Source organism: Onychostoma macrolepis, chromosome 11, assembly GCF_012432095.1.
Source record: "Onychostoma macrolepis isolate SWU-2019 chromosome 11, ASM1243209v1, whole genome shotgun sequence".
In the NCBI taxonomy this organism is placed as follows: domain Eukaryota; kingdom Metazoa; phylum Chordata; class Actinopteri; order Cypriniformes; family Cyprinidae; genus Onychostoma; species Onychostoma macrolepis.
The window spans coordinates 21,539,405-21,554,998 of NC_081165.1; the positions used below are offsets into that span (position 1 = coordinate 21,539,405).

Genomic DNA, 15,594 nt, shown 5'->3' on the forward strand with positions numbered 1-15,594 from the left:
ATAATTTGTGTTTCGTTATAAAACTGATTTTGAAAGCTGAGACTTTGTTTTATATTAAAAGCACTAAAAGCACAAAGCTTAAGCTATTGCTATTGTGTGGCTGGCGCACTACAAATAATGAATGCAATGGAATACATTAAATATAATTTCCAAGCATACTGTCCCCTCGAGTATGACACATGGTATGATTTCTGCTAATAATCCCACATAGCTATATTTGTAGTGTATTAAAAAAGGGTTAAATAAGAGAGCTACAGCGCACCCCAAAGGAATGTCGATTGAGTGTGTGAGTTTATGTTAAGATAAACAGTTGTTCCTGTTCAGTCTGTTAGTAAATATCATATTCTTCATATTAAGCTGTTTCCGCGAGTCCTTAAAATTGACATCCCAGTAAGATGATGCGGCCGCTCGGACGCAACAATATTCAAATCAATTCCGGAGGTCTGGCAACTTCTCCCGCTGCTCTCAACGCGGGCCATTTGCATGCGCGATATAGGCTATACTCTCAAAATATTATAACTTTAGTTTCTACGATTTAAATGATCGAAACATTTCGACTTTATTCTCGTAACATTTCGACTTTATTCTCGTAGTTTCGACTTTATTCTCGAAATATTACGACTTTAATCTCGTAATCTTAGATTTTTTATTTTTTGTTTAACGAGGCACTAAAACGACGCCGTACAAAACAAACAAAAACATGTTCACATATTTTATTCACAGAATGTTTTAATTCACGAAAAGAGTCGTTGTTAGAGAATCAGACTATCTTTACGTATGTTTCTGATTCACTAAAAAGAACCATCACGAGAGTCACAAAAACGTGTTTTAAATACACTTTCAGTTCTAGTAAAGACTTTAGACTATACTTGGACTTTGGACCTAGTTGTCAGTAAATAGTTTGATCAACAGGGTTGCAGCCTTACAAAATGTATACGAACAACAGCAAATTGTTTGTTATCATTCATGCTTTCTTAAAGGGGTCTGAGAAAACAGAGGGCGCATTCCTCCTAAATATTGTGTAGAAATGTATACGGACGAGTCTGTAGTTCTATATGTCATATTTGTGAAGTGTTGCGAAGAAGAAAGATAATCTATGTGTGCTGAGCATGTGTGTATCTTTGAAGGGAGGGCTGCGCGTGAATAATGAATAATGACTGGGTTTGTGCTCACAGCTGAGTGAATTAAACATGAAGCCAGCACTAGAGAACTCACAGGTATGTTCTCTCTCTTTCTGTCTTTATACAGATGCATAATATCAGATTTAAACCTTTTTGTCTGTTATATGCTCTAATGAAATAAAAAGCCCTCAAACACTTTTTAGAAACAATAATTTCCTTGAAACAAATCTCATACACCTCATGCAAAATCTCAAGTGTGCTCAAGAGTGAGTTTACGGTTTGAAATGGCCTTTTGATAGCAGGTTATAGGCTGTCTAATTGAACCGCCTGTCCTGCTGGTTGGGGGTCAGCAGCCGCCTGCATGGTATCTCATGACAGCCTGGTGGAATTTGAGCTCCCACAGGCCACTGCTTTATATACTCCTATCAGGTCCTTGATGTTTGTGAGTGATAATGTGCCATTTCTTTTTCACAAATGGAGCATGGCATAACTGTTTGTAGAAGAGCAGAGACAGACATAATGTTCAGACTCTCATTTTCAGTCGGGTACTTCCTTTTATTCTACACTAGAGCTTCATCATTCAGCTCATCACAGATATCAGATGTTGTCATCCACTTTATACCCCTTTATATTAAAGGGCCACCAGTGATGGATGAATAATACTAGATAGGTGGTGTGCTGGAACCCATCCCTTGACAGGTGTAATATTAGGCTACACATCTTCCTCAGTTCCGCAGATCAAGTTTCAAACAGGATTCCCCAGGTAAGATGCTTAAGGGGCGTTGATGTCATTGTACGGAAGTGAGTTGGACCACACTGCTGGGCACAGATAGCAGTGCCACTGAAGACAATAGGAGGACAACGTGGGAGTTTCGACAGGAATTTGGACTGAGCTGGACCATCGTGGGGATTTGGGATGTCGCACCAGACGGGTATTCATGGTAAGTACACTGCAGCCCGTATAGATTTATAAAATTTTTAATTTATAATAAATCACTTTATATTTTTTCTTTATCTTCTCCTTTTAGTTAAAGAAAAGCATGCATTTTGAGATACTATGAAGATACGCAAAAAGTAAAAAAAAAAAGAGGGACTTTGGAATGTAAAAGCTCTAGATTAAAAACTTTTGCCACAAAATCTTGCATTGAGCTTTTTCAGAGTCTATGTGCAAATGTGTTCATCTACGGGCAAAGGGAACTATCTATTAAAAAAGAGAATTTTACTACTAAAAATGTTTTGAGTAGGAATATTGATAGCTCTGCTTAATTCTGGGTTTTAGCAAACAAACTTTTGGTTCTACAGTATAGTGGTCTATATAGGTTTGAAATAGAGAGATAATATTATGCTGTGTTTTATGTGAATGATGATGGGAGGTAATTTAAGCTTACGGGCGGAAGCGCTGTTCCTCATCCATCTCACCTGCACCTACATCATTTATGAGTCCTGATGCCCTGTTACCATGGTGAGGCCAAGAATGAGGCACAGGCCGCACAGTGTGGAAGCAGTGTAAAATTTCCTTTGTTTCAGTCTATTTTTTTTGGTCTTGTTATAATTTATAATATTTATACTAGGCCTATGTAATGGGGGTAGTCTCTCGCTATTCTTATGATGATTAAAGGTTTGTGGCAGGTTAAAGGTTTTTGTCTCTGTTGTATTGTCATATGTTGTATACTTCTCTACTGAAACCAGCAACTCCAGACTTGAGAGAGTTCCTCGTGAAGGCGAGAAGGGGCGCAGTCAGAGTGGTGAAGATTGTTATAATGAGCGGTGAGTAGGAGCATTTGTTTGTGAGACCATCTGTATATGTAGCATAATAATAGTATTTCAATACCCACAGTATGGTTTTGCTTGAGCACAAAGGTCGATGGTGCTTTTGATTAGTTTACTGCTATTTACCCTTTCCAATTAATGTAGGGGGCCTTACATTATTTTGTAATAAAAAAATACCTACTGTATAGTAAACCAAGTTCTAAACTATGACTTAGAAGATCACATATTGGTCTTATCATTTAGAAAAGTATTTGGACACTCAAGTCATACTTAAATATTACATTTCTGAGCTGCACTTGATTGTATTAGATGTAAACTTGTTGTGTAATTCAAATCTTAGTATTATGTTTTTAAAAATAATAATATTAATGAAATAAATAGCCATTTAAAGTGAGTACACTTTTAGGACCATGTTTCGTAACACTCTAAGGTACACTTTTAAATTATTTTTTTAATAAATAGTTTTTAAAATAATTTAGTTTTAGTTATAATTTGTCATGCTTTCAGTAAGTACCCTTATTGCGATGTGTTGACTAACGTCATAAAGCACATGTAAAGTGGACTACTTGATTAAAAATTTACCTATAGCGTGTTATTAAATTGTAGTGCAATAAAAGTAGCCTACAATAAAAATAATTATGAAATCACATGGAAAGATATACTTAGTCCTACTCAAAAAGCACTCTAAAGTTCAACTAATTGCATTTAATATAAATGTAAATTATAATAAATTTCATTAAGTGCAGTTAACATGCAATTAAGTGTCTGGAAACAGTACATTCAGTTCACATTAAATAATGTTATTTCTTTTTTAAGTATATTTTATTTAAGTGTACTTAAATAAGTACTTAAATATGTACTTATCATAGGGGTACCACTTAGGTTCTCATGGGTGTTCATCATTTAGATGTTGTTTTTTCATTTAAAACCTAACAAACATATAGATGTTTTGCTTAAAAGTGTGCTTTTGCTATCTTGTAAAATAAATTACACTTGGTTTGATGTTTTGCCTTGTAAGGCTACATACCGTTGACTCTAAAGAATGTCAAGTAAATGTTGAGATAAACTGGACTGTGGAATGTTATCCATGCAGTGCCAGTGTATGATAACATGGCACCGTGCTGTTTTTGGACCAAGAGTGATAGTCAGTGCATTTATCTGGGGCTACTGCATGTAGTCAGGGTGTGTGTTATGAGGTGTGTATGTGTGTGTATCTGTCTGTGTGTGCTTCAGAACAGCTGGTGTTGGGAGCGTACAGAGAGGTGTCTCAGAGCTGGGATCAGGACTATGACGCATGTGTCCTGCCCATGCTGGACGGCCTGGAACCCTGTTATATCCTTTACCGCCTCGACTCACAGAACCAGCTGGGATATGAGTGGCTGTTTATCTCCTGGTCACCAGACCAGTCACCAGTAAGTAGGAAGCACATGATAATACGCTCAATACAAACTCTCACCCTCATACTCTATAAATAATGTTCCCTTTAACCCCTTTGGGTTAAAGTACTGTCAGTTACCCTTCTGTGTGACTATACCCATTCATTGCGCACTACACAGGTGAGGTTAAAGATGGTGTACGCTGCTACCCGTGCCACACTGAAGAAAGAGTTTGGAGGAAGTCACCTGAAAGATGAAATGTTTGGAACAGTCCAGGTGTGTAGACGGTTTTATTTGAACATCAAATACAGATGAGTTGAAATTATTGTATAACTGTACTATTACAGTATATGTATTTACATACATATGTGCATAGCAATGTACAAAACGTCTAACATTTATTGTTTTATTTTCTTTATTTTTTTTTTAATGACCCTGCTGCGTGGGTGTTTTAGGGCAAACTTTTTATTTTGTTTTTGGAGCAGATAGGTACACAAAAATAATATTTTTTTTGAGAATCAGGTTGCAGAAATTCTGAGATATTCTAAGCAATCAGAATCAAGTATTCCAGATATGAGCTCATTATTCAGCATTATGTGATGCCTGGAATCACGACCGACCACTCAGAATAGAACAGAATAGAATTTGTTTTCCTGAGAGATGACCTTTGCCTATTTGTTTTCTGCACTCTTAAAAATCTTAAGGTTCTTTATTGGCATCCTTTAACATCCATGGAAACCTTCCACTGGTGGAAAAAAGTTTCTTTTAAGAACCAGAAATGGTACTTTAATGACATCGCTGAAAAACTTTTGGAATCGTTATCTTTAATATTGTAACTTTATTTAGTGGCCACATCTCTTTTTATATATATAACTGGGTTACAACATTAAACCTACTATGTTTTCTGTTCTGCTTGTGCCCTGCACTCACCTTTGCTCAGGTTTCTTCAGGTCACATGTTTAAAGGCAGGGACGGACTGGGAGTAAAAAAACGGCCCTGGATTTTCTCCTAAATAGGCCCACCACAACTACAAACAGCCGCTAGTACTATCTCACAATATTACAGAAATCAATGTATTGCATTTATGGCAAACAACATCACAAAACCCATGGTGACCCTGCTGAAAAAACCCCAAAACAATAGAAACCATCACAGAAATTCTAATGGTATCCACTACAAATGTCATTACAAACATTACACAAACCATCAACTTTTAATCATTAAAACATTAAATAATGGTTTCCTGTAGTGTGTTTTGGGACATGTTCCATTAGGATTTAGTGGTTTTAACAATAATAATATTTAACAACAATAATAGGCAACCAATTACCAGTAGAGACCAATAGGGTCCATTACAATTTCCATTAAAACCAATTCAATTTCCATTATAACCAGTAAAACCATTACAACCATTCTATTGATGGTTTCTTTTTCTTTTTTTCAGCAAGGGATTGAAATAAATGTATTATTATATGAACTTAAATACTTGAAATCTACATAAAAAGAGCAGAAAGCAAAAATGTACAGTATATGACATAATAAACATAAAATCTAGAAACATGAAACTACATTCTTCAATTTGAGTATTCATATGTGTGTGTATGTGTGTGTTTGTGTGTGTTAATCGGAGCAATCACCTTATAGGCTACTTCATTTACTCTATTTTCTAACTCAAAATCTCTCAAGTGTAACCCGTTGTACAATCGCTGCTGTCTTTATGAATGAATGGAATATTCATGCCAGACACAGCGAAGTGACAAATAGCAGTGGACGCTCGGACTAGGGTTGTCCTGGGATTTTACTATTGCTATAGGCTACATGCAGTGTTGCCAACTAATTTTCAGCGAAAGTTGCTAAAGGAAGGTCAGTTTGTTGCTAAAAGTTGCTAAATGACGTTGTTATGATGTCATTGCGCAATCACAACGCAAAATTGTGTCACAACATCAAATCTCAGCAAAAAATATATTTTATATATGCTAATTTAAATTTGTTTGTAAAATAATATGCATAATATAATATTAAAATATAAATAACTGTATTTTTAAATACATTGAATTATTGAACACTTACACATTTTTGAATGATTACAATTTAAGTTTTTTTTTTTTTAATAGCTAGTAAACTATTAACACTACACATTCTCAACAATTATGCTTTAAGCAGTGTATTAGAAGAAAAGTCTTTAAAAACAGGGCATAATCTACTATATTAATATGAAAGAATTTTCCGTATAGTTTTTTTTACCATTTTAAATTACGCATTGTATTTTCGGGTTACAGGGTTAAAATGGATAATGGATAATGTCCTGGAAAATTATTAGTCTCTTTTTCATTTTTCTTACAGTGTACTAACTAATCAACAATCGCAGGTAAAATCTACTAAATAATTGAATGAATGAGGCATTTATATAGCGCTTTATTGTGTATTGCTGTACACCCAAAGCGCTTTACAATCAATACAGTCTCTCCTCAACCACCACCAGTGTGCAGCATCCACCTAGTCCTAGACGATACAATGACGCCAGTGTGCTCACCACACACCAGATACAGGTGGAGAGGAGAGAGATAGAGCTAATCAAGTGGATGGGGATTATTAGGAGGCCATGATTGACAAGGGCCAGTGGAGGCAATCTGACCAGGACACCAGGGTTACACCGCTAATCTTTACGAGAAGTGCCATAGGATGACAATTATTCAATTATTATTATTATTACTATTATTAAATTGAACAATTGCAAACAGCAGCTAACTTAATTCACGTGGTGTGTGTACTGCAAGGCATATTTGGTTTACTTATCAAAAGTTGCCAAATAAATGTTAAAAATTGCTAAATTTGTTGCTAGGTGCTCTTGGAAGAAAACGTTGCTAGGGTAGTCTGAAAAGTTGCTAAATTTGGCAACAAAATTGCTAAGTTGGCAACACTGGCTACATGCTGTGTATAGTGAGAGAGGCGGGCAAAAATAACCTGACGTAACTGTTAGCTTTTTTTCCTTTTTGCTTCTCCCAACCGCCTTTGTCTTCACGTTTTTCGCTTGCCATCACGAGCCCACTCTCCTTCGCGTCAGTTTCGGTTTGTTATAAGCAAAAATAGATTGCATTAGCGCCCCCTTTGTCGGCCGTCAACGTCACTTAGTTTGACACTTTTTCTTTTTTGAGGATGAACCAGCCAGGCCGACCAGATGGCCAGTCCGCACCCTGTTTAGAGGTGTGATGATGTGCCATCTAAGCACTATTTACTATTCTTATCTGCAGGAAGATGTCTGTTTCCAAGGTTATCTACGACACCTGTCCTCCTCCTCCTGTCCGGCTCCTCTCACCACCGCTGAGCAACAGCTCCATCAGATTAAAATAACAGAGGTGAGGAAGGTCAAAAATGTTCATATACTTCAAATCGCCAAAATTGAGTATCTGACTGTTTGACTGTCTAAATATCTAATAAACAAATGCATTTCTTAATAATGCACCTGACAGGACAAAGTGGCACGGGTAAGTGTACTACGATTGATTTTGTTTTCAAGTGTGTAAGTATTAAGGGGATTTTCACAAAACTTTTGTACTTTTCTACTTAGGACGAGAGAAGACGAGTTGCCACCATAAGTGGACAAGCAAAGGTAAAGGATAAGTGGACAAGCAAAGGTAGCCTCAGCTATCTAAATAAATGTTAATGTAACAGATTAAAAGTTTATATATATATATATATATATATCCTTGTTTTCTGTTATGTGTGTTTCGGATACAGACAGAGATCAGCGTGGAGAGTAAAAATCCGACTTTGCAGGGTTTGGCGTTCCCATTGCAAGAAGAGGCTAAACATGCTTTACAGCAGCTTAAACTCAAACGCATCAATTACATTCAACTAGTAAGTTCCACATACGTACATTCAAAAAGCTAAATGTTCAGACTGCCACGTATATTTTTAACAGTACAGGTTGAACTGAATAAGCACATGTAGTAACAATTACCTTCATTATACATACAAATAAAAAGCTTTTCATAGTGCTGTTAAATAGCTTGTTTATTTTGCATGATTTTTATAACAGGATTCTCTACATACTATTACATTTCAGATTCAATTAAGCAACAAAACATCTAACTTCAAAATATTAATTATGCAATAAACAAATGTTGTTGTTCAAAAGTTTGGGGGTAAATAAAGTTCTGGTATGCTCACCAAGGCTGCAATTATTTGATACAAAATATAGTAAAACAGTAAAAGCAATTTTAAAAATGTTTCTATTCGAATATATTTTAAAATGCCATTTACTCCTGTAATGACAAAGAATAAATTTTAAGTAGCCATTACTCCAGTCCTCAGTGTCACATGATTCTTCAGAAATCATTCTAATATGCTGATTTGCTGCTTGCAGTGCTCACCATTTCTTCTTCTTATAAATTTTGAAAAACGTTGTTCTGCTTAATACCTGTGGAAACCATTATATATTGTTTTTAGAATTCTTTGATGAATATAACATTTAAAAAAACAGCATTGATTTGAAACAGAATTGTTTGGTAACATTGTAAAGGCATCCTTGCTGAATAAAAGTATTAATTTCTTTAAAAAAATCTTACTGACCCTACTGAACAGTTTGAAAAAGAGTTAAACAATTTTACATGATAACATAGAATATTATGCCTGCTGCACTCCACATAATCACCATAAGCCCAATAACAAAGCACTTTTTACTGTATCATCTTTAAGCGGCTGGACACCGAACGAGAGACAATTGAGCTGGTCCACACTAATCCTACAGAGACCAAAGATCTGCCGAGCAGAATCCCCACTGATGCCCCACGATACCACTTTTTCCTGTACAAACACACCCATCAAGGACAGGCACTGGAAGCTGTCGGTTAGTGCCAAAATATTACTGTAACTGCCGAATTGGCTTCTCAGTATTGGTAATGAGATTTTTTCTTCAAAGCTAATGTTTGTTATGTTTGTGTTTGAATATATGGACCAGTTTTCATCTACTCCATGCCTGGGTATAGCTGTAGCATCAAAGAAAGGATGCTGTATTCAAGCTGTAAGAATCGACTGCTGGATGAGGTAGAGAGAGACTATCACATAGAGATCGCCAAAAAGGTACAATAACAGCAACAGTTGGTCTTAATACTGTACAGTATGTTTTTTTTTTAAATAGCTGTTGAAAATCCAAGCTTTGACCTGAGTAGAAGAGTACAAGGATCATATTTTACTTATTACAATTTCACATAGACTTCCAAAGTACAAAGTGCATATTTTGCTGGTTATCACGACATAAAATAATATTGAACTGACAAGTAAAATCACAGTTCCTTGAAGTTAACTAATTTACAATATAACAAGTTCCTGCATTTATTTGATCAAAAATGAAGTAAAATATTATTATCATTTCATATGTAACTGTTTCTACTTAAATATATTTTAAAATGTCATTTAGTTCTGTGATGGTAAGCTGAATTTTCACATCAGATCTTCCTTCAGAAATCATTCTAATATGCTAATTTGGTGCTCAAGAAACATTTCTTATTATTAGGCTATCAATGTTGAAAAGAGTGGTGGTGCTTAATTTTTTTGTGGAAACTGTGATACGCCCCCCCCCCTCCCCAGGATTCTTTGATGAATAGAAATTTAAAAAAGCAGTATTTATTTGACATTCTATGTTTTGTAACATTATAATTACTATCTTTACTGTCACTTTTGATCAATTTAGTCCATAATTGCTTGGTAAAAGTATGAATATAGATTAAAACCAAATTGAAACTTTTGAAACTCAGACCTTTGAATAATACATTTTTGACATTCACTTTAAATCAAATACTCATATTTACCCACATTTCAGTAAATCTGTTTATGTGTCATGTGTATAGATGGAGATTGATTGTGGAGAGTGCCTGACAGAGGATTTCCTGTATGAAGAGGTTTACCCGAAGCAGCATGCTCTGAAACAAGCCTTCACCAAGCCAAAGGGCCCAACAGGGAAACGAGGGAACAAGCGTCTAATCAGAGGAGCGGAGAGAATGGAGATGAGAGCTAGATTCATACAGTCAGAACATAAAATGACATCTGATACACTTGTTTAATTTCACCCTCAATTGCCTGTAGCCTATTTATTGTCTTAACTATCCTTTTCTTGGTTATTATTTTTTATGTTAGATTTTAACTAGTCTTCTTTCACTCTGAAACACATTCTCACATGGTTTTCAAGGCCACATAAATGTGTTGTTTAGATGATGATTTTTATGTTAAAGATAAAATAAAATCCATTAACCTGTCTTGTTAAATCTCCCTTTTGTCTAACCATGGAGAAGCATTATGTTTAGTTAACACTTTAACAGGCCTCTATACACACACACACACACACACACACTTCTGTGTATGGCCTGAAGTCTTAGGCCATTAGTATTTTCACCAATAAATAAATAAATAAAGCCACTGATGGCCCAAGACTCTTGCTGCACAGTAGTGCCACACACAGACACACACACACACACACACACACACACACACACACACACATGTATATATACAGTATATATATATATATATATAGCAACTGAATTTAGTACTAGTATGTGATTATTATCCAATAATACTTTCTTATTAGTAATGAAGTTATATTTTAATTCATATAAAATGGATACTCGTTAGTTGTTTAGTAGAAGCACATAAAAATGGCAGGTTTTTAAAAACATAAATGTAAAAAGTATTATTGCATTTTTATATAATTTTTAATATTTATTATAAACGGTTATTCCATTGTTTTTCTGGGTTTGTCTATTAAAGGGTTAATGCATGCGCTGATCCAGGGCCAGCTCTATCAGTTACCAGGATGTTGGGATGTAATTGACCATATAACTAACATTCTGGCAATAAACATTTTCTGGAACTAGACTTATTCAGCACTACGCTTACCTTGCAGTCACCTCCCATCACAGCCCTCGCTGTCGCCCAGAGATCTCTCAGTTAACGCAGCTGGCGCAGAGGTCAATTTCAGCGACTGTTTCAGCATTCCTGGAAAGCTCTTTACTGGGAAAGTCATCCGGCTCTGAAACCGGCACGGGCGCTTCGTCAGCGGCGCACGGCAGCCAATGAAAACGCAGCGACGGTCGAGAGCGCAGTTCTGCGAAACGCCAAGCACCCGATGATGAGGCCGCGGGCGCAAAGATGTAGCGCTTTTCTTGGAATAAGATTCCTAGAACGCGCGCCAACTCATAAAACAGCCACACGTGCTGCAAAGGCGTTTCTTATTGCTCTTCTTACATGAAAATAACAATACACCAAGCCAAACGACCTATTACTCTTGTTTGAGTACTACTACTAAGCTCTTTTTTTTTTGTTGTTGTTGTTTTGCGTAATTTTCGATTTGACAGAGAAGGCTCGATCGGCATCAGAGATTACTATTGTAAAATGTTTAGATGATGACCAGATTCCCTCACTTTGTGGACGTTTTGTCGCCATTATTAGCACTGCTGGAACAATGTCAGCAGCTTCGGCACTTTACAGGATTCGCGTAAATTTCACAGTCTTTCCAAACTGTCATCGCACATTCTGCTGCCTCTCGGTGACCTACAGAAGGTGACGATTTTATGCCCACAAAGGTAAGAAATCTATGTATTTTATATCTAAAGTCCTTTAAGTTTCATGGGAACTGTGAAGCGGTCATACCTGTTTGGTGTGTTTGCTCTTGACTCATTTGTGATGAACTGCAGTCTTTTTATGATTGATCGTAATCCATACCCGATTCTTACTGCTGTTTCAAAATTGAACATTTTGTTCTCATCTAGGCGATTTTTAATGCTGCATTGTGCAATAGGGAGCGAAAACATGCACTGAAAGTTTTGTGACCAAGTTCCTGTCTGAGCAAACATGAAAACGTTTGATGTAGATTGCTATAGTTTTAAAATCAAAACATGCGTATTTCCCTGACTAGCTGTTGAGTATAGGCCCAGAATTTAATTTAATTTAACTTATTATTATTATTAGAATTTTTTTTTTTTTTCAGTTTCAATACTGGAACATGTAAATTGTAGTTCAGCTCCATTTGAATCCTTTTTTATTTTATAGACTTCATAACATGTCTGTGATCTTGCTTTGCAGTTTGTTTGAATATAACTTGAATAAAATCTTTAAAAATCAAATACAGTATGTTGTGTCTGTAAAAGAAGGCAATTCGATATTTTGTTCTCATTTCACCTTTCCAGGGCATTTCAGAAATGAGTGTTAATGTATGGTAACTGAACCATCACGATAATTGCCTAACAATGTGAGAGAACAAATAGATTCTGACTTACTGAGGCAGATGTTGAGACTGAAATAAAAACACCAGCATTCCAATAGCATATGGATCTGATTTATATTGTTTTAGATATGACATATTTGTAACTAGTTGTCTTGTAAATTGTGTTGTTTACCCTGTTGCTTTCCAACTGAAATTCTTGCTACGTTGTGTAAATAGCATGTGAGTGCATTCTCTCGTTCTTGGCATACTGCACTTCCTTTGTTTGTTCGAGTACACTGAAATTATAATGACAAAACAAAGATATAGAAAGCACAGCGATTTTTCTCCGCTCTCTCACCTCACATCATTCTGTAGATTTAGAAAAAAAAACAAAAAATCTGTTGATTACACAGTTATTATTACACAGTAATTATTCTCAAGAAATGTGTTTTTTCTTCCATAAGAAGGCTCTCATGCCAGAGCCACCTTCAGGAATGGTCGCTAGCCATACAAGTGCCCAAAATCAGAGGGATGAGTCAGAGGTTCAACAAATTAAGCGGTCCCAAGCAGCTCCCTTCTCATGGACCCCGGCTGAGGACTTGCATTTCATCACCACCACCTTTCAGCACCTACATACTTCAGGTATATATTATTTAGTATTCGAGGAACTGATATGCACTTCTTTCTTATGCTTCATATTTCTTGATTGCATCTCTCCAGCAACTATCAGGTCAAATTCCCTCCATTAGGTATAACTGGCCAATAAAAACCTAATCAGATTCTGAACAAACGTGTTTAGTTAAAAACAAAAAGACAATGGAAGTCAATGACTCCCTCTTCATTTGAACAATCACTGAAGATTATGTCTAATACTGGATTCTATAAAAAAGTCATATACAGAGTCGTCTTTTTATATTTATGTATGTTATGTTTTATGAAGAATAGATTATGACCAGGGTCCTAAAGTGACTACAGCAAGTTTATTTCTGTGCTGATAAATTAAAAATAAATATTATTTATATATATATATATTATATTATATATTATAAAAATTATTATTTATAATTTAATTAGTTTTTTTTTTTTTTCTAAATTAAAATTATTATTATTATTATTATTGGTTCTTAGAATAATCCTATGTAAAATACCCTTCAGAAGTTTGGGTTTAGTAAGTTTTTTTTGTTTTGTTTTTGAAAGAATCTCTACTCACCAATACTGCAGTTATTTGATCAAAATACAATAAAAGGAATTATATTGTGAAATATTTGTACAATTTAAAATAATTGTTTTCTATTGAAATATTTTTACAATTCCTGTGAATTTTCAGCAGCCATTTCTCCAGTCTTCAGTGTCACATGATCCTTCAGAAATGATTCTAAAATTCTGATTTGTTGCTCAAGAAATATCTCTTGTTATTATCAATGTTAGAAACAGTTGTGCTGCTTCATATTTTTGTTACATATATGTTTTTTTTAATTTAATATGTGCTTGTTGAATAAGGTATTATATAAAATCATACTGATCTCAGATGGTAGTGTATGTCATATTAATATAGTTTCTTTATGTTTTAGGATGGTACTGGGGTGGTATGACAGCCAGTGAGGCAAGGGATGCCCTAATCGGAGCATCAGAAGGGACTTTCCTTGTCCGTGACAGCAGCCATCCTCTCTACCTCTTCACCCTGTCCGTACAGACGTGGAGAGGCCCCACTAATGTTCGCATCGAATACGACAGCGGCCGATTCCGTCTCGATTCCAGTTTTCCAGCCCGATCTAGCCTGCTGTCCTTTTCTGCTCTTCCTAGTCTCATGCAGCACTATACATCCATGAGTCAAGAGGAGGAGAGGATAGCAGAAGAACATCACATGGTGTCAAAGGACAATGGCATCTTGCTGAAGCTCAGGAAGCCTCTGTACAGGCCTCAGGCCTTTCCAACATTACAGCACCTCACACGCCTCGCTATAAACAGCCATACAGATTGCCATACACAGCTGCCGCTGCCACGGCCGCTGATGCTGTACTTGCACGAATACCCCTTTCAGGTGTGAGGACACTTGGGGGGATGTTGGTGCATTTCAGGGGTTTCGTTTTTGCAAAGTCACAAGTGATTTAGCCAAAATGTGAAAATATTGCTCCCTGGCAGAATCATGGGTACTTTTATTTTGGTCATATGTCAGAGAAGGTGTGCAAATAAGCAAGGACTATTTTGTGTACTTTTTTTTTTTTTTAATATTTGTAAATACTTCTCATTTTAGTATATTTCTATATTTTTCTGTGCTTCTAAGAATGGAGCTTCAACTCTGCATACTACCATCACCAGAACAATGAAAAAATAAAATATCAAAAGTACACATAAATAATACCGTATTCTGACTGTAACACTGGTGTAATTTCCTTAGAAAGCAATTTATTTAGAAACACAGTCTGCAATTATTGCAACTCTCTGTTTATAGAGATTATTTTAGAAAATAGCTGACAATGACAATTTTATTTGTAATTTAGCTGATAAATGAAATAGATTTCAGTTAGAAATCTGTCAGAAACCGTCATAGATGCCCTGGCAGAATGAGTCCATGACCTTGTAATCAGACTTTAACTAACATGAAAGACATTTTAACAGACAGCATCATCATTCCAGGAAAAGTTAAAGGTGCTGTATGTAAGTTTTTGACTCCACTAAAGCATAAAAATACCATAATATGTTTGCAGATATTTAAGAAACATGCTAAGTTAACATACTTTTTTTAAATCTGAAAAACAATGCTACAGGCATTGCGTTCCGGGCCGGAATGTCGGTCTCTGTTTTGGTTTGTGAAACCAGCCCACTGCCAGTTTACCCAATTGTATTTCGGCACCCCGGGTTGCCAGTTGGCGGGAACTACAGCCTATTTCATGTCATTCATGGTCATGTACGCTCGTTCCGGTTGGCTTCATCAATCTGGCAACCTGTGTGCGTCAAGGTCAAGTCTGAGGAGGAGGGTCCAGGTGAAAAAAAACCCTCTCCAATATTTTGAATATGGGCTGCAATACCTAGTTCAACCGCTAGGTCAATTCTACATACAGTACCTTTAAGGTCTTTATTTCCACACACCAAACACATTAATAAAATTTGGGATATAACATAACAG

General features: G+C 35.9%; 2 protein-coding genes and 1 long non-coding RNA gene across 4 annotated transcripts; 2 read left to right on the forward strand and 1 right to left on the reverse strand.

Annotated features, from left to right (window-relative positions):
• Positions 1 to 464: 464 nt before the first annotated feature.
• Positions 465 to 10,689, forward strand: twf2b (twinfilin actin-binding protein 2b). Its single transcript, XM_058790758.1, is given in 13 exon segments — positions 465 to 1,217; positions 1,851 to 2,062; positions 2,811 to 2,888; positions 4,125 to 4,303; positions 4,448 to 4,543; positions 7,519 to 7,623; positions 7,738 to 7,752; positions 7,836 to 7,877; positions 8,006 to 8,125; positions 8,966 to 9,116; positions 9,228 to 9,349; positions 10,117 to 10,255; positions 10,258 to 10,689. Coding segments are annotated over 12 exon segments (1,098 nt in total). The 5' UTR covers positions 465 to 1,217; positions 1,851 to 2,037; the 3' UTR covers positions 10,284 to 10,689.
• On the reverse strand, positions 8,143 to 11,263 carry LOC131549017 (uncharacterized). The gene is made up of 3 exons (XR_009273312.1): positions 11,162 to 11,263; positions 10,082 to 10,245; positions 8,143 to 8,687 (listed from the first exon to the last, which is right to left on the reverse strand). It is a non-coding gene; the product is annotated as an uncharacterized LOC131549017 (long non-coding RNA).
• Position 11,264: 1 nt separating this feature from the next.
• Positions 11,265 to 15,464, forward strand: cishb (cytokine inducible SH2-containing protein b). 2 transcript variants are annotated; one of them, XM_058790760.1, is made up of 3 exons: positions 11,265 to 11,847; positions 12,932 to 13,109; positions 14,039 to 15,464. In XM_058790760.1, the coding sequence occupies exons 1-3, from the start codon at positions 11,836 to 11,838 to the stop codon at positions 14,512 to 14,514; spliced, it is 666 nt and encodes a 221-aa protein (XP_058646743.1). In that variant the 5' UTR covers positions 11,265 to 11,835; the 3' UTR covers positions 14,515 to 15,464. The 2 variants fall into 2 exon arrangements, with proteins under 2 accessions (XP_058646743.1, XP_058646744.1); XM_058790761.1 differs by having other exon boundaries at positions 12,935 to 13,109.
• The last annotated feature ends 130 nt before the right edge of the window (positions 15,465 to 15,594 follow it).

Coding starts and splice junctions, on each gene's coding strand:
- cishb (XM_058790760.1), top strand. Junction 13,110..14,038: donor TCAGCACCTACATACTTCAG/GTATATATTATT, acceptor TTTATGTTTTAG/GATGGTACTGGGGTGGTATG.